The sequence below is a fragment of the Lagopus leucura genome, unplaced genomic scaffold, assembly GCF_019238085.1.
Source record: "Lagopus leucura isolate 7727_CA_CO unplaced genomic scaffold, USGS_WTPT01 Super-Scaffold_100019, whole genome shotgun sequence".
NCBI classification, from domain to species: Eukaryota; Metazoa; Chordata; class Aves; order Galliformes; family Phasianidae; genus Lagopus; species Lagopus leucura.
This window is the reverse complement of record NW_024962273.1, coordinates 1,181,469-1,200,284: the sequence shown is the minus strand read 5'-3', so window position 1 is coordinate 1,200,284 and position 18,816 is coordinate 1,181,469. Positions and strand designations below refer to the sequence as shown.

At 48.1% G+C, this 18,816-nt stretch overlaps 1 protein-coding gene across 5 annotated transcripts in view; it reads left to right on the top strand.

Moving 5' to 3' along the window:
• FMNL2 (formin like 2) overlaps positions 1–18,816 on the top strand; it is a 108,636-nt gene that overhangs the window by 74,471 nt on the left and 15,349 nt on the right. For all 5 annotated transcript variants that reach the window (XM_042877924.1, XM_042877927.1, XM_042877925.1 and 2 more), the window contains exons 9-15: positions 451–544; positions 10,082–10,156; positions 13,736–13,846; positions 14,056–14,205; positions 15,255–15,356; positions 16,302–16,617; positions 16,990–17,181. In XM_042877924.1, the coding sequence (XP_042733858.1) occupies positions 451–544; positions 10,082–10,156; positions 13,736–13,846; positions 14,056–14,205; positions 15,255–15,356; positions 16,302–16,617; positions 16,990–17,181 (1,040 nt within the window). The remainder of the gene's footprint in view (positions 1–450; positions 545–10,081; positions 10,157–13,735; positions 13,847–14,055; positions 14,206–15,254; positions 15,357–16,301; positions 16,618–16,989; positions 17,182–18,816) is intronic.

The window sequence follows — 18,816 nt, the reverse complement described above, 5'->3', positions numbered from 1 at the left end:
AGACCTAAAAGCCCTGGCCACAGAGACCTAAAAGCCCTGGCCACAGAGGGGCTGAGGCATGGGCTGCTCCTAGCAGCGATGCATGGACCACATGGGGCCCCCTGTGCCTCCCCCTGTGGGTTTGTGCAGGAGAGCTCCCACAGTGCCAGCTGCCAGGCTGATGCAGACACCATTGGTTTGCTTGGATTTCCTCAAGTACAATTTGTAATGTAAATCTGTGCATCTTTTGGGAAGTATTAAAACGGGGGAGAGTTGCACGATCCCGGGAGGCTCAAACTACCCTGGATCAGACACTGCTCTGCATTCTGTGTCCTGCAGGTTTGCTTGTCTCAAGAGGCTGAACCACTGGATGCAAAGTACTTCTCCCGGTGCCTGCACAGCACTTTGCAAAAGGTAGAAGGTATTCCTCACCAGCTCGTCACTGACTGCTTTGGCTTGCTTTCTTTGCAGGACAAAGGCCCTTGTCCTTGAGCTCCTGGCTGCTGTTTGTCTCGTCAGAGGAGGTCATGAGATCATTTTGTCTGCGTTTGATAACTTCAAGGAGGTACATGTTCTGCTTTGTCAGAATTTCATGTGTGTGTCTCTAGTTCTCCTAGCTCTCGGCTAGAGCTTTCGTGTTCAGCTCCATTTCTTAGACTAAGGGTTTTCCATAAGCTGCAGATTTTCCATGCATAGACAGCAGCAGTGTCTGTGCCATCGTTTTCTGTGCTGTTGTGTTCTAGAGCTGTAATCCCAGCAGGGTGAATCCTGTCTGTGAATTGCTCCTTCTCCCTTTGGCCAGTTGAGCTGTGTCCCTGAATGGGAAAAGGAATGGAGATTTGGAGAGCTTTACTGCAGATCTAACTGAATGTGTTTGTGTGTTTTTAGGTGAAATAACTGGAATTGCTGTGTAGATCCTCCATTTTCAGGGCCGTCTACATAAGCCTTTGAGATGCAAAATTCCTGTTTTTTTTTTTAATCAGTAAAATTTTTATTTATAAGGAAATTCAAAAATCAAGTTTCTGTATCCCTGTCTGCTGAAGTTAACACAAGCATTCTGGTTTGTTCAGCTGGTGCAAAGCTGTCCTTTGTGTCTGCATACATCCAAGTGTATCACGTTTGCATACAGTGGTTAATGGGACTTGAGAAGGTTGTATTCAGAATTACTGGTGTGGGAATGCAGCCCAAGCAAGCTGTGGTTCCAGTTGTTGTGAATATTGGGTATAGGTGTGGATTTATTATCAAAGGGAAAATGAATCTAGTCGTACCAGCTCCAAAATGGTTAAACTTGATGAGTCCAGGCTGGACTGTGTATGAACATGCAGCAGCTATTTCCTTATTGCCGTTGCTGCCATAGGTGGTTGGTGCAGATGATCAACAAGCCAAGTTGTTTCTTTTTTTCCCCTTCTTTTTATGTTTTGGGAGTTGCTTCTGGTGAAGAGATACCAATCTCTGTTTTACATCTGCTGTGTTTGCCCAGCACACGTCCCTGCTGTAGCTGTGGTGCAGGGAGGATTGGCAGCACATGGAGATGGAGCAGAGCATCGTCACCAGGGTGTGCTGGGCTGCAGCCTCAGCTTGGTGGGACCTGCCCAGCAGGGAGGGTGAAAATAAGGCGGTCAGTTTGCAATGGGATAAGGTCTGCAGGGCTGGAGCTTGGAGTTACAGTTTGTTCCTCCTTTGGTTTATCCAGTGGCAGTCTTGGGCAGAAATTCTTACGTAGCCCCATCAGCTTGTCTTGCAGTATTGCTCTGTTCTGTTGCTGCTGGTGCCTGGTTGGGCTGTTGGTTGTGGAACTGCTGGATGGAGCAGGAGAAGCAGCTGTGCAAGGAGGGGAATTCCACCTTTCCAGTTTCCTCCTTCAGCTCTTCTGATGTTTACCCAATTGTTCTGCTTATTCTCACTGAGTACTGTTGTTTTCCAATTTCCTCCTGGGCAACCTTCAGTGTTAGTTTCAAGCATGTTTTAAATTCATTCCCGTGGCACTGGGATGTGGTCAGTGTGCACAATGGGGTGGGATGGCAGTTGGACTTGGTGATCCTACATGTCTTTTCCAGCCTTCATGCTTCTGTAGCTGGAATACTAAGGACCTCCAAGCAGCCTAGGCTGAAGGTTGTGTTTGCAGGTTTCCATGAGCCTGTGTTGCAGTGTGCCTTCTTCCTTCATCCCAGCCACTGGGATGGTCAGACAGGATCTCTGCCACCCTATCTCCATGCCATGAAATAACTTCAAAGGAAGCCAAACTCCTGTCTCATGCTCACCCTGCAATAAAGTCAAGAGGAAAACAGGATACTTCAGACCAAATTCAGCTCTCATTTGCATCAGGGTGAACATCAAATATTTCATTAGGCTTTGAGCTTTGCAGTGATGTAAATGAGAACAGAATTTGGTTCTCAGGGTTTGACTGAGCTGGGAAACCACAGCTGATCTGAGTCTTGTTGAGGACTCGTTTTGAAAATGGCTTTTCCTTTGAAAATGATTTGATGGGCCAGGTTTTTTCTGTCTGGGGTCAGGATGTTCACATGGGTGGTTTTACTTCAGGTGTCTCTTGAAAGGGATTCACTTACTTGAACTGAAACCCTCAGTTCTGGAGTGCAGGGACCCAGCTCTGCGCTGCCCTGCGCTCTCTTTCCAGTAAATAACTGGGATGATGTTGGAAGGGTCCTTTTTGGAAATGGAAGCACCTGGATATCTTGGAGCCGCCAGGAGTGTGTGACAGCCTGGGAGCTCGAGGGGGTATTTGGTACAGAAGATCCCAATGGGGAAAAATGCTGAACGGATGTAAGTAACGGGAAATGGGATCCGGGTGGAAAAGAACAGTTTAGGGCAGAAGAGGTGGGAGCTGGGTGATGCTTGGCTGAATGCTGCTGCCTTTTTGGGAATAGTGAGGAGGTCTGTGTCGCACATAACCCATGGTGAGGGCCAAGGCCAGTCCTGTGCCCTGCTGTGTCTGTGAGCTGCTGGCCCCGTGCTGGTGCTCCCTGCAGCCCCTCCTCCCGGCACTGAAGCATAACTGTGTGCGTGGCTGTGGCAGCTTGGGCTGCCCAAGCTATTCAGCCCTGCCACCACCCCTGCATTTACCCACTTGCAACTGGGCTTCCTTAGCAATATTCCTGGGTCCTTTGTGCTTGTTTCCATGGATCTGTGAGAACTGGCTACACCGTTTTATCCGAGTTGCCTGGGATTTGTGTCAGGGGATGAGCAAATGCACTTCAGCAGAATGCCTGGGGGAAAATGAGGAGAGTTAGCCTCAGGATGGCTTTGCAGGAGCTGTGGGTCACAGAGGAGATGCCGAGAGCCTGAGCCCCATTTAAATTGAAGTGGGCTGAGTGCACTGTTGGAAAACAAGATATATTTTCCTAGTGCTTATTCAGAGGAGTAAACTCATTTTAATAGTGTGAGTGTACATGTGGTCATACAGAGAACACAGCTGCTGTTTCTTACTACTGGCTTTGCTTTGCTGTTATATCATTACTTCCTGCCGTGCCAGGGTGGTGTGGGGCCGTATGGCTGTGGGCATTGAGTGCTTCATTGTGCTGACGAGCCTGCAGTGGCCATCAGGAGCTGTGGGAGCCTCGTGGTGCTCATATGCAGCCCCTCATCACCTCTGCTTGCTGCACACAGGCACTGCTTCATGCACCACATGTCTGATCTGGGGTGCAGAGAAGGCAGCATCCTGAAGCTGTCCAGTTTTGCCATCATCAAAATGCCTTTCTTTCCACTGTTGCCTTCTTGAGGAAGGGTGCTGTCTTGTTGATGAGATTGTACAACTTGAGACTGTCATTTAATCTTCGGTGCCGTGGAGCAGATTCTGCTGAAGCACCTCTGTGCAGAGAATAGATTGCACAGGAAACATCTGGCCGCAGTTGGTGCTTGCTGGAAGGTGAAGGTTACACTGAGCTGGGAATCGCAGTACCATCGAGTAATTAAGGCTGGAAAAGACGCTAAAATCTCCGAGCCCAGGTCACTCCATCACCACTGTGCCCACTAAGCCATGTCCCTAAGAACAGGAGAGTATCCAACCTGCAGTTGCCATGTTCTGCAGTGAGGTGCAGGTGCCCATCTCCCATTCAGACAGCAGTTCCACCCCCAGGGGCTGTGGCTGGGGCAGCCTGCATCCTGCCAGGCCTCCATCCAGGGAGTGTGAAGTGGGTGTGGGAACGTGTTGCCCTTCATGCAGGGATCCGAGAGGGCTTCTCCAGCCTTTCTGTTTCTGTGATGCTGTGATCAACATATATCTGTGTATGTGTCAGTGGATATATATGCACCTCTGACTATTGGGTTAGCTTTGAGGACCTTGTGCTTACAGAGGAGTCTGGGCATGAGAACTGCTAAGAGCATCCAGAAATAGAGCTAACAAAAAATTCTCATTAAATGAAACTTACATTCGCAGGCTCAACGACCCTTAAAAGCTGTTTTCCTGTTATTGTGGCTCTTCTTCCATATCTTTTTTCAGCATTTCTAATTGCTGTCTTATTTGTATGCTTTATAACTCTTCTACTAAAGGTGCAATACCCAATAGATGAATGACTTGAATACATTTACAGATATGATGAGAAAAATCCCAATCCAACAGCTCTAATGAGATTGCATAATGGAAAGGGTTACAAAGAAATTGTGGGTGTTTTGTTTTTTTTTTTGTTTGCAAATATAAATTCCATTTTTGTGAAGATCTGAAAGTGACATTTTTTGCACAGCACTCTGAATTGCATTTTGTGAAGCAGAATCTTCCGTCCTTACTCAGCTTTTCATTAATCTCCATTTGAAATACAGAATGTACTTTAATAACAAGTAAGCTTTTCTGAGGGACGACCAGAGGTCTCTACCACTCTTCTGTTTCTCCCTTTGCAGTAGGCATAATGGTAGTTTTAGAACAGATCCAGGAGGAAGAAGAGTTGTCTGCGATGTGCTGTGAGACAGAAGGGCTGTGAGCAGTCCTGGCTCCCTGCAGGAAGCACTGCCTGCTTTGGCTTCAATCCAGCAAAGCAGCTAAATTGATTATTATGTAAGCATTTACCAAAATAATCGCATTTGGAAAGGTGAGGGTATGCTTGTGTGCTTCTCCTTATGGGAAGTAATTTTAGTACATCAAAATAGAACACAGGTGCTTTTCCTAAGATGGATTGTATTTCTCACGAGACCCCTCATTTTGCTGCAAGACAAGAGAAAATGCCAAAAAGGCACTTGGAATTCAGATAATCCAGTAAGCTTTAGGGCAGCTCATCCTTTGGTGGCTGTCCAACATCTGTGCTCTGCAGAGAAGAGTCGGCGTCGTTCCTTGGGGAGCTTGGGATCAGAGAGGAGCAGGCCTGGGATGCCCTCTCGTTTAACATCACTTTGATTGACTTGTGCACTACCTGACAGGTGAGAAGAACTCACACTGTCTGCTTATGGCTCTGTGTGCACGCCGTGGCAGGTGGGTGTGAGTGGCTGTGCAGTGAGCTGAGGCATGGCCCAGGAGCATTGTTTGCCTCCCTGCAGTCACTCCGGCCAAGTGAGACCATGTTGTTCAGCCCTAACTTTTCACAATACCTAATTCAGTCACATTTCTCTGTTAGAATAATGACTGACAGCAGTGAAAGCAGCAGTTCTGAATTATTCTTCCTGACCATTGTAATAGCCCAGCGTGAGAAGAAACAGTTTGCAAGCGCTGGAAAATGTAAACACGTTTGTTGTCTTTTCCCCCCCAGCAGTATTTTGAGAGCCTTAACCCTGCTGGTAGAGGAGTACAAGGTATTTTAACCTAGTAAGCATGAACAACTGTTTACTTAACCAGTAACTTAAGAGAAAATTGCTTTGTTGTTCTTCAGCGCGCTGCAGAAATATCAGCAGCATCAGTCAAAACAAAGTGCCCTGTGAGCACTGCCTGCCTGCGGAGGGGCTGCTGCCCACAGAGGGCTGTTGTGGGGCAGAGAAAGCAGGCATTGTGCTGCTGGGACAAAGCAGTGCAGGCAGGAGGAAAGGTTTACAAAGGCTCTGGGAATTTTGGAGCTGCATATCCATCAGGCTGTTCATAACACCGTGTCCAGCATGGGCTGTGTGCTGCGCTGTGTGTGTCTGCAGTGGGATGGGGCTGCTCTCAGAAGCTGGGGAAGGAGGAGGGAGCAGCTTGAAGTGACCCTGGGCAGCACGTGGGTAGATGGCTGTTCTGTGTCATAAAATGTCTTGTACCTAAGCCCCTGCTAAAGGTTACGTGCTTTAAATCCCTCAGAGGATTGTTCCTCTCTGGCTCGAGGTCTTTTGCTGTGTCACACCATACTCACCTCAGTTGTAAATGCAGACAGAATGATTTCATTTTCTGTATGGACTTGAGGCTGTCAGCTGGGTGAAGGGGTAGAGTCCTTCCTTAGCAGACTTGGTGATGGCATGGTACTGGGAGGAGTGGCTGATGCACCAGAGGGCCGTGCTGCCATTCAGCGAGACCTGGACTAGTAGAGAGGAGCCTGATGAGGTTCAGCAAGAGCCAGCGTGGGTTGTGCATCTGAGGAGGAACAGCCACACACATCAGTATGGGTACCAGGCTGAGCTGCTGGAACGGAGCTCTGCAGAGAAGGACCTGGATGTCCTGGTGGCCAGCAGGCTGACTGTGAGCCAGCAGTGTGCTAACTACAACAGGAAAAGTTCCATACAAACATGAGGATAAACTTCTTCACCTTATGGTGGCGCAGCTTCCCAGAGACATGAGGATTCTCCTTCTCTGGAGATATTTGTACCCACCTGGACAGCGTATGCAGCTGCTGTAGGGAACTGCTGTGGGCTTGGGCTCGGGGAGCTCCAGAGGTCCCTTCCAGCCCCCACAGCTCTGAGATTCTCTGCTGTGCTTTCCAGCAGAGCAGTGGTGCTTTGTGCCGTGAGGTAGCAGTCAGGACAGGAGGATGAGGTGCTCCTATCAGCCTGGGCTTTCACTTTCTGACTCCACACAGAAAGCAGTGCTGTTTTCAGAATAGCCCGGCTGCCTTTCTGGAGCTTTTTAGCAGTGGGGCCACGTGAGTGGGAGCACTGCGAGGGCTGGTGGGTTGAACTTTGCTCTTGGGTGGTCTTGGGGTGAACAGTGCGACCTGAAAGCATTGCCTGGTGGTGTAGGTATAATTGCCACTGCATTTTTCATAACTGATCCTATTTGCTTCCTCATAGGATCGCATTGTACCTCTGTAATGGATCTGAGTGGGGTGTACCTCGTTAGTGCTCAGAGCCCTTCCCAGGACAGGACCCTTCGTGGGTGGTTTCCCATAAAGCCACATTGTTCTTCCAGCATGACGTGGGCTTGATGCAACCTAAAAGGATTTTTTTGCAACCTAAGTGGAGACAGAGGTTTTTTATAGCTGTGGTAGCCTGTTTAATCTTTCTTCTTACACAGAATAATGCTAATAAAAGAAAGATCAGCCTTTCTTAGTCCCAGCCATACTTTCAGTGCAAATGACAGACCTTGGAAATGTATTCAAATAGAAATGGCAACATATGGTTTCATGCGGTGGGATTTGATTTCAGCATTCATCTTGGATTTGGGCCAATCTTCAGGCTGGAGGCTTCATCTACAGTTTCACTCCCTTTAATCTTCCAGGATAAATTATATCATTTCATGAAAGTCAGCTCGCTGTCTCCTGAAGCGCACATGTTCCCAGCTCTGACTCATCTGATGATGGTGTGAGATAGCTGCCAGCAGCCTCCCAAAGCTGCAGGTTGCTGCTGCTCCTCCTGTTGCTGTCAGCTGCCCCCAGGCAGGGCTGCTGGAGCCCAGGGTGGCAGCGGGCTGCTGGGCTCGGGGCTGCTGCTTGCTCCAGCATTGAATTCCTCAGCCCTGAATGGCTCAGACTTGTTTGTGTCAGCTCTTCTCACCCACGTGAAACTGTTCACAGAGTTCCCAGAAATCAGCCCTTCTGGCTTTTACTGTTGAGTGATCATGTGTGCCGTTGTTAGGTTCTTTCCATTGTACAGAAGGGACCTTTTTTATGTCAGTTCCAGTTTTTCTGAGTTGGGTGCAAGAGAGAGACGGTTGTTTTGAGCTCAAGCTTGAGATGAACCTTTTTGTTCTGCTCTTGTATCAGCTCTGATTGCTTTGTGGGGATGGGAGGGCACAGGGAGCATAGGAAGGCCTTGCAGTTGGTTGGATTGAAGTGCAGCATTCAGCTGTGCTGTATCAGGAAATAAATGGCTTGGGCACTAACGCAGGGGTGAGTGCAGCTGAGCAGCCTATGGGGGAACTGAGGAAGAAGGTTCTCTGGGTTCAGTTGGAGCAGGGGCTGGATCAGGCCCAGAATACATCTCCAAAGTCGAACTACGCTTTGGGAGCTGCTGCCTTTGATGCTTGCAGAGCGTCTGGGCTCCCCAGGCTCTGCCAGCTCCTGGTTTTCTCTTCAGCTTTTCCTAGTGGAAGCCTCCTAGCAGCCCTGAGCCCAGCACTTGGCCAACAAAGGCATTTTTTTCACAAGGTGCACGCTTTGTAAAGTGTGCTTATTCTGTCTCCTGAGTTTTTGGGGTTTAGCTGGAAGCACGCTGCACTTGTAAATACCATGTTTGTGAGTGAGTGCTCCCTGAGCACCCTGCACACAGGTGCCTGTGGATTGCTGGGCCTGCCCATGGGTGCAGGCTGTGGGATGAGGCCATGAATGTTGATGGCACGTTATTGAGTTCATTGGACTGAAGTGCAGGTTCATGAAGGTTCATTGGAACTGCTGTCACCAACCTCTGACGGAGATCCCCTGGCAGAATTCCCACTGATGTCAGGTATTGACTGCATATAGCTGAATCATAACCCAGTTAGGAAGATTTTGCGTAGGAATGATAGGAAATGTGTGATTTACACTGGAAATATATTTTATTCAGCCATAGCAGACAGCAGAACACGTAGAGGGAGATCACCCAGCAGCCCACTGCATGAGGTGCTTTGCGATGTAATAATCAGCTCCGTTCAGCTTCCCATGAAGTCTGTGCATGAACTCCCCCTGAGCTCAGGGCTTTGTCTCTGTGGAGATGCACACTGCAAGGCAGATGGAGTTGAAAAGAGAGATCTAATGGGGAGATGGTAATAATAATGCATATTTTGTAGAGTTTGCTTTTGGGGAGGGAATAGAAACATTGCACTGGGGATTTGGTTGCACTGTAGGAGGTGCTGTGGAAATCCTTGCTCCAGAGAGTTCAGCTTCTAAAGAAGTACCTATGGCTGCCACCAGTCCTTCCTCACCTTTCACTGGGTCATTTCACAGGAATACTGCACGATGAGCTGCTCCCAAGGGAAGCAGCAGCTGGTGTTCTCAGCTGGGAAGTGAGGAGCTGTAGCAATAGCTGGCTGGAGCTACTACCACTGTTGGAAGTGGCCGGCTTCCTCGTGCCATAATCACGGTGATGGGGTTTGTGTTTGCCTGGTGGGAACACCCAGCACTCCCCAGATGTTTGGCTGATATCTGGGTAGGAAAGGAAGTTCCCAGGAGTTTGCTCTTCACACAAAAGGAGGGCAGCAGTGCCCTCTCACCCTCCCTTTGGCTTTTCAGCTTATTTGGTGCTTTGGGATGTTGTTGTGAATGACTGCAAGTCATTCATCTGCTGAGAAAACTAGGGCCAAACCAGAGAGGGGAAGTAATAAGATTTAAGCAATATTCAGAGACCTGCTTTATCTTAGATCTGATTTCTCCCTCAAGTTGGACGTGTTTCCTACCACCAGGCCTGTGTTACGGCTCTGTAATTCTGACCAGCTGATCATTACACTGATGTACTTTGCTCCTCATTTAGCCTGTGATAACTTTCCTTTTTTCCTCTCTGTAATCTGGTCTTCTTCCTAATTACATTACATTACAATGGAGAACCAGTTCTGAGCCATAAGGAGGCTGAGGCTTCCTGTGGCATAGCCTGCTGGAGCTGCTGTGTACGTTTGTGCCAGCAGTGGTGTCATTACATTTTTAGGGGAAAGGCAGGCAGAGACCTTTATATGTAATTGCAGCACAGGTGTTGTCCTGTGATACCTCAGCTGGATTCGTCACAAAGAATATTTTTAACACAGAAAACCTGCCCAGAGAGGTACTGAGCAAGCACAGGGGCTGCTCTTAAATGTTTTTGATGTTCTCTCTTGCAAGCTCAGTTTAACAAACAGATGGGGATTCTTTTGTAGGTGTGTGGAGAGAAACAGCGCTTTGAGAAGCTGATGGAGCACTTCCGAAACGAGGACAACAACATAGACTTCATGGTGAGCACTCCTTATCTGTGGACTTTGGCTTTGGTGCTGGCTCTGTGTGCTCCTGCTGTCACGTGCAGCGTTCAGATGTACGTGGTTCTGACCCTTGGCCTGAAATTATTGCAGTACCATTTTTTCACATGCCAAACTGCATAGTGTAACTCTCATGCCTAGGTTCAGTTTAATTACCTCCAAGAAATGTCGAATGCCATAGAGAGGTTAACGGGAAAGAAGCTTTTGGCTGCCTGTACTGTTTCTATGTGGCAGAATAGCAGCATCTGCAGTATCAAGAAGCATATTCTGTACGTGTGCCAACATCCTCAAAATCACAGACAGGGAAGTGTGGGAGAGACTCATTGCAGCTGTCTGTCCTTATCTGGGGGTAAATATAGCAGTAGTTTTCACCACTTTGCTTCCTCATTGTGCATGTGCATGATTATTCACCAAATCCACTTCCCTGGAGCACAGCAGAAAACAGCAAGAGAGGAAGGCCTTACTGGCACCCACAGATGACAGTGCCAACTTGCACATTGCAAACATGTGAAAGGCAGAGGGTTGGGACAGTGAGGATAAGCTAGCTGGTTACAAATTTGATATCAGAAATACTTTTGTGTTCGTTTCTTTTAAGTCTGTGGCAAGTGAGTGGTCATGCTGATTAGAACTTCCATTTTTAATTACAGAACAGATGCAGCTCAGGTACGGTAATGCACTGCTCATTATTATGACATGATCCCATCTGGAAGTGAGGGAAGAGCAGAAGGGTTTCCCACCTGGTGATGCTGACTGTTCTGTTGTCTCTATTAAGCATGCATGACACTTCATACTGTTCAGGTGCAGGCTTTTTGTTACAGACATCTTTCTGCCAGCAATTAGGTGTAGAATCATCTGCTCTGGTGCCTCCTATGGGTCATGAAAATGTGGGTGCCAGTGACTTGCAGCCCCAGTGGGCAAGGCCAGGCTTGCACCGTGGGAGTATGGCAAAATAAAAAGAGCGAGATAGGATGACCTTTTTTACTCACAGTCCAAAAAAAAGCTGTGTTACAGAGGTCTCTGCAATTGTACTAAAGTTAGCAAGCCGCTCTCAGTAACTCTGTGATAGATCACATTGGTTTTGTTCCTTATTATTGCAGTCCCAGTAAGGATATGTTGCTAGTCACAGTGTTGTTAAGTATTCTCAGATGTACTTTTAGTTAGCCTGCAGTTTAGCAGAAGGATTTGTCTGTCCCCAGTGCCCGACTCAGTTGTTTCTCCCGTGCTGACAGGATAGGTATTTGGGAGCAGGAGAGCAGTGCAGCTTAGTGCAGGCCAGAAGCAAGACAGTGGCAGCAGCCTGCAGCTTGCTACCTTGGCCACTGTTATTAAGAATATTCCTCACCTTTAGTTAAGATGAGAAGTGGTGTGGTGATAATGATGGAGTAGGGAGTGTGAGCATGAGCCCAGTGAGCTGTGAATATCCAGCATCCATCTGGGCGTTCTGTTTCACCTTCAGGAAAACTCCCTGGTCCTCTCAGGCTGAAGGTAGTGGTGAATTGTTTGAAAAAGGATAAATACTTCTTTTTTTTTTTTTTGAAACTTGCCCACATATTTATGAAGCCTGCATCTTTGTGTCGCTTATACCAGCCGAGGGCTTGGATGTCTGGCAAGGCTAAAGCTCGAAGAGGGAGCTCATGACAAATGATTTGGCAGGGCTGCTCGTTCCTGTCACCATCTGGCCCTGATGCACTCCACATGCTGCTGTGGGCAGCACCCGAGGAGTGCTCCTGGGGGGTGAGCAGGGCTGTGGGGCTGTGAGGAGCCATGCTGGGACTCCTATCCGCCCCTCTGCCTTGCTGCACCGCAGGGCTGCGCCGCTTGCCAAGGGTGTACTAAAGCAGCAATCCTTCCTTTCTGCAGGATGGAATCAAACAGGTCCTGGAGCCAAATCTCCAGGATGTAATGTGAAAGCTCGAGTAATTCAAGTAGTTGCAAGGGCTGAACACAAACAGAGCTATTCCTGCAGGAGCTGGCTTTCAGGCTGCCCTAGATGGAGAAGACGAAAGCTGTCTGTGAAGTTGGAGCTAAAAGGGGTTGCAGTTAATTGCACTGATCTGATGGGAGGAAAGAGAAATAAAAAGGCAGAAGTATTTTGGGGAAGGTTCCTGTTGTTGACATTGACATACTTCATTTTAAAAGCAACTTTCTTAGATTAATTTTTTTTTGACTTGATAAATTCCTTAGTTGTATATGTAAGGATCTGAGAAAGGAAATGAGACTTTGGCCCCAGTGCTGCAAGAGCCAAAGCAAGTATAACAAGAGCACTTTTGAAATACAGGAACTTGGCAATGGGTGATTGGACAGGACAGCAGCGTTCAGCTGGCCAAGGCCAGCTCCAGCACCAGGAGGAACCAGAGCTCCCCAGGGGAGCTAGAAAGAGTCTTCTGCTGTGCACGATCTCAGAAGTTAATGGCATGAGTAGCACAGTTTATGTCCATGTGGTCCCTGATGAACCCAAGCACTGTGGGCATCCCAGCCAAACCTGCCGTCAGAGGCTGCTGGGCAGCAAACACCTCCCCATGAGTTTATTCTCTGGGAAGAATCATCTCAATAACTGTTGAGAAGTTGGCGTTACTTCTGTCTCTGCATCTACAGTGGTTGGGTTCTGCCCTGCTCAGACCCACCGAGGATGAGGTAGACGACTTCTTCTTGCAGATTGGAGGTGGTCACTGGAGAGGTGAAGGAGTGCTGGGCATGTGCAGAGAGGGATTTGGCTGTGCCTCACATTTCTCAGTGGGGCAAACCTGTGTGGGGCTTCAGGCATGATTCCTGCCCTTCTGCAGGTACCTCACCCTGCTGTCCAAGGGGCTCTGGCTCCCTTTACTTGAGGGCCTTGACTTGCCTGCACTGTGCTGGGATGCAAACCACAGTTTTAAAAGTATGTTTCCTACAAATAACAATGCACCTTTTATGAAGTCTTTGCAAGCCTGAATCCAACACTGGTGGGATAGAAGGCTGCAGAATAGCAAATGGCAGTTTTCCTTGGCAGTAGCCATTGCAAAATGCAGTCCCTGGCAGTGCTGGTTGGCCCAGGGGACCTGGCATCCCTTTGGGCTCCAGTGTGTGGGACTGGGACCTTTTGGAGAGGTCCAGAGGAAGCCATGAAGATGATCAAATGGCTGGAGCTCCTTTCCTATGAAGACAGACTGAAGGAGCTGGACTTACTTGGCCTGGAAAAGAGAAGGCTGTGGGGAGACTTCATTGCAGCCTTTCAGTATTTAAAGGGAGTTTATAAACATGAGAGTTATCAACAGGTAGATAGCGATAGGACAAGGGGGAATGGTTTTAAGCTAAAAAAGGAAGATCTAGGTTGGATATCAGGGAGATGTTCTTTACTGAGGGAGTGATGAGGTGCTGGAACAGCTGCCCAGAGAGGTGCTGGGTGCTCCGTCCCTGGTGGTGTTTAAGGCCAGGTTGGATGGGGCCCTGGGCAGGGCCCTAGTGCTTGGGCAGGGGGTTGGATCTTGATGGTCCTTGAGGTCCCTTCCAGCCCAAGCCATCCTATGATTCTATGACTCAGGGCCGTGACATGCTGATGTGTGGTGGCTCCTCTTGCAGGTGGCTTGCATGCAGTTCATCAACATCGTTGTGCACTCAGTGGAGGACATGAACTTCCGGGTCCACCTGCAGTACGAATTTACAAAGCTGGGCCTGGATGAGTATTTGGACGTGAGTATGAGCAGGTTCCTGCGTGTGGTCTTTGGAAATGACTGCTTTTCATGTATGATCTCAGCTAATGCTGAAATGCAGAGTGTGTTCCTGAATGATGGAGGTGGCCAAACTCCCACTGCTCTCCCTCCCCTTTGCACTGTGGGCAGTTCTGGTGCTTCAGGCTGCTGCTGGTGCTGAGTGACACCTTTTTGTTTTTGGCTATACAGAAACTGAAACACACAGAGAGTGACAAACTGCAGGTGCAAATTCAAGCGTATCTGGATAACGTTTTTGACGTGGGAGCATTACTGGAGGATGCTGAAACCAAGAATGCAGCCTTGGAAAGAGTTGAAGAACTGGAAGAAAACATTTCCCACGTTAGTACAAAACTGAAGTCACCTTTTCCTGTGGAGTGATGCACAGCCTGCTCTTCCTGTGTGCTGCAGTATCGCCCTTGTCTTTTGGGAGGTGGACGTGCAGGTGTAGCTAGATAGAATCTCTGGGGTGTTCAGGAAAGCTTGTGGACTACTGTGCTTTCTTTATGGGTGATGTTCAGATATTTGGCAAATGAAGGAAGTCTCGTGCAGGTAAACTTCCTGGGTGTTTCCCTGCTGTATTTTGAACCTCATGTGGGGCATATTTGTGTTAATGGGTGCATCACTTGCTTCAAAGATTTGTTCGTAAGGTATTTATTGACCTGATGAGAAAATGTCTTTTTTTTTGCCTTTTAATTACTTTCCTATTTCGCTCAGTCCCCAGGTTGCTGTAAAGTACTGGAATGGCCTTACTAATGTGGGGCTCACCATACAGTTTGTATATCAAGGGACAGTTTGGTCTGGGCTGTGCAGCACAGGAGCATCGTGGCTTTCAAACCCCAGGGATTTCTGGGGCCTGCAAAAGATACTAATAAATTAAAAGACCACAGGGAAAAAAATAGCAACATGCAAATTCTCTTTCATTCATTACTTATTAAATTAGCTCTGTTGCGAGAAGTCCTATATAGGTAGTCGTATATAGAAGTCATTATAGGTGTTACCACTTCAGCACCTATTGACTTTGCAACAGTGCCATTGTAATATTGTGTGTTTTGGATCAAACTTCAGTGTTTTTTCCAAATAATTGCATTTTAAGTTCTTTATTATAGGGTAGACTCTCTTAGCTGGACAGGGTCACGAGTGCAGTCCAGCCAGATTGCCTGCTAGTCATAGCTGAAGGGTAATGCTCATCATTACAGGAGCCTGCAGCTGGGCACTTAGTGCCACCTTCCTCCACACACACAGGAGCCCTTTCTCTTTCACAAGAAAAACTTCAGGATTTGGTGGACATCAATAGTTTACCACGTACCACTGCTCCAACAAGCGTTGATGACATTTTGTTTGAGAAAGATGTCGTTACTTACATAATCTGTTTCTCTATTCTATGATAGCTATCTGAAAAACTCCAAGATACGGAAAATGAAGCCATGGCAAAGATTGTGGAACTGGAAAAACAGCTTATGCAGAGAAACAAAGAACTGGATGTGATTCGGGTAAGCGTGATGGGAAATCTCTGGCTGGATGCCACGTTTCAGGGGAGGGATCTGGTGTGCATTTTGTGTCTGGGAGGCAATGGCTGTTTCAATGGGCTGAGCAATTTCTGCTAGCTTTCTAATTTTGAGCATAGCACAGATTCCAAGTAGAACGTCTTGTCTGTACTCTCAAAGATGGGCATTTAACTCGCTCAGTATGCCAGCAAATCAGCGATCCAGACGAGTACATCGTACTGCTCAGGTCTGTAGTGTTCCTGGTTGAGTTTTGCACATGTGGTTGGCTTTGGAGAGGAGTTCAGGGTGGAACTGGAATCTTCCAGACTTAGTTTGCAAAGTATCTAGCACAACCTGCTTTTGGTGTACAATCCAGACATTATTTCTTAGCATGCTATTTTAATAACATAATATTAACTAACCTCAGTCTAAATGTTGACCCACAGCATGACTGGTATCTAGGCTTTCTTCTGAATGTCTGCCTTGGCTACTTGCAGATTCAGTCTCTGCTTCAGATCAGGAGCTCTGTTCCTACTTCCCTTTATGGGTCAACATCTGCTCATAGGCAGAGCAACCAGCAAGGCTTGATACTCTGTGTTAGAGGAAAAATCGAGGTAGCATACTAATTCTATGTATTTAAGATTAACATAAGAAATGGAGGCATTATAAAAATAAAACAAATAGCAATCAGAATTTCTGTGTCCCCAGGTGTTGGTATCTGGTGAGTTTTCTCACAGGGCTCAGTGCTGCACACAGCCTTAATGCTGGCGTGGGAAAAACATAAAACAAGTTCTTCCTTACCCTTGAAGATGTATGGTTTGCATGAAAATGCCTTGTTAGATAATGCCTGGCACAGTGCACGGTCTGGTGTCAGGCTGCCTTCTGTTTCTGGTGCTGGTATTCTGTTTTGTGAATACAAATGCAAATCGCTCGTTTCTGTGGCATTTGCAGGAAATCTACAAGGATGCAAATAGCCAGGTTCACACCTTGAGGAAAATGGTGAAGGAAAAAGAGGAAGCCATCCAGCGACAGTCAACACTGGAGAAAAAGATTCATGAACTGGAGAAGCAGGGAACCATTAAGATCCAAAAGAAAGGCGATGGTGACATCTCTATCCTTCCTGTTGCTCTGGCCTCTGGGATGGTGCCGGCGGGGGCAGAGGCTGCAGCTGGCACGTGTGTCACATCCACTGCTGGAGCCACAACTTCTGTACCACTGCCACCACCTCCACCACCATTGCCAGCCTTAGCAGCAGCATCTGAGGCAGGTAAGGAGCGTCGTGTCCCCCAGCCACAAGTTGGCTGTGATCTGGAAGTGGTTTGTTATTCTGGGGTCAGTCACAGTAGCCTTGCGCTGAAAAAACACCATCAGTTGTTGTTACGAGGTTGCAGACCGTGTTTGTCTGATCCATTTCTGAGCTCTTAATTAGGCATTGGAAAATACTAACTCCCCTTGTGAGGGTGGTTTCCTCCCGTGTTTGTACGCTGAGATAATTCGGTGAAGGGTCCAACAAATACTTGGGCTGGTAGAGAGATGCAGTCAGGACAGGGAAGGTAGTGGGCCCCGCTGGGAGTTGTTCTGCGTCTGCTTGTGCCACGTTGGTTCCTGTGCACTTCAGTTTGTCCTCTCCTTTCCACAGTGCAAAATGGCCCCGTGACAGTGCCAGTGCCACCTCCACCGCCGCCTCCACCGCCGCCCCCAGCACCGCCGCTGCCGGGTCCTGCCTTGGACACGACTCCTGCCGCCCCTCTGCCCCCACCACTCCCACCATCAGCACCCCCCCTGCCTGGCACCGCCTCTCCCACCGTGGTTTTCAACTCAGGCCTTGCAGGTAAGGCAGCCGTGTGTCTGCCAGGCACGTGGAGTGTTGGCTGGTGGGGCAGGATGCAGAGGTGGGACTTCTTTTCTCTCAGTCCCCTGGGTAATACTCGTCATGTCTATCTGCTGTTACACTTAGAAAGGTTTGCGAAAGGAAAGATGATTTATCAATTAAACAGATTTGGTTTGATCTGTAGGAGAGAGCTTCTTCAGTGAAACTGAAGCTGCTGCCAGAAATATTTTTCTAACGTGATCATTTTTGGCTTTAAGTGAGCAAAAGTGCAGAACTTCATGGTTTTGATTTCTTCCCAGTGCACGATGAAGAAAAATCTGTGCAGAAGAATAGCAAACTTTTTGTAATGTTTTGGAAGGAAGGAAAATTTCCTGAGAGTTTTTAATCATGTTTTTATGTACACTCTGTCCTATGCCAAGTAGCCCATGCAGCAAATGGCTGTTAATTGGTATCACACTCTTTCCCCTCCAGGAAATCTCAAAAGCACATTATGATTTCAGAAAGAGAGAGTTAGGAGCCTTTACTCTCCCCAATGGGCTTTGCAGAGCAGCCCAGTGGTTCTGCAGCATGCAGAGCTCATTGGCACCATGGCTGGGGCAGCAACAGAAGGGCAGGTGGGCTGAGAGGGATCCATGGAGGGGATGGCATCAATGTATCTGTGGTCAGAGCTGTTCTGCCTTGCTGCTTTTTCATTCCAAAGCTGCTGGCTTGATTTTTGTTGTGTCCTTTACCATGTGCCATGGGGAGAGGATTCATCAGAGCAGTTTACAATGCCTCTCTGGTTTCTGCTGCCAGCTTTGCACTTGGACTGAGATGCTGGGGCAGTATGTCAGATTGCAGAATGTTTAAAACCCAGCTGAGTATCCAGGAGGTTCCCCAGTTACGTATGCAGAGGCTGATGGCAGGGGGTGTTTGATGTGGCTGTGGTACAGGTGGGACACGTCCACAGGCAGGCAGGGTGGGCATTTTGTAGTGGATTAGAACTGAAAGGGAAAATGAAAGCGCCTTTTCTTGATAAACCAGTTACATGGCAAGTAATGTTTCTCAGGGCAGGACCCTTCTGGGCTGGGGGGAAGTGGGTGCAGCGATAAATCCTGCTGTTCTGACCACTGCTAACATATTTTTCTCCATTCTTTCTGCTTCCTGGTAAGACGGGCCGATCAAGCTCTTCTGTAGGTTGCTTTCTGCTAAGTATTTAACTACCTTTTCCCTTTCCCTCTGTCCTGCTTTGCTGTGCCCTGTGTGTGCCTGTGACTGTGTGTTTGTGTCCAGGAGGTGGTGGGAGGGCTGAGGCGGGTGCAGAGGGGTTGCTGGACGCAAGGCACGCGTTAGCTTTGGGTTTGCTGCCAGCCAGCAGGATTTGGCCTTCCCAGGCCCTGATCCAGCAAAGCACTTCAGCACATAATTAAGATGTGGCTTCTTTTGGGCTGCCCTCCAGCCACAACCATGTCCCCGCTGCGCTGCCCTGAGCAGTGCAATTCTTGAGGACATCACCTTGCCAGCTGACAGCATGTCTTGGTAAGGGTGGAGATTTTGAAGGAAGAGATTTCGAAGGCATTTTGTTCAGCTGAGCGAGGGAGCTGTCCTGAAATAACCTGGGAGCAGTTACTAATCTATTCTAATGTATGCATGAGA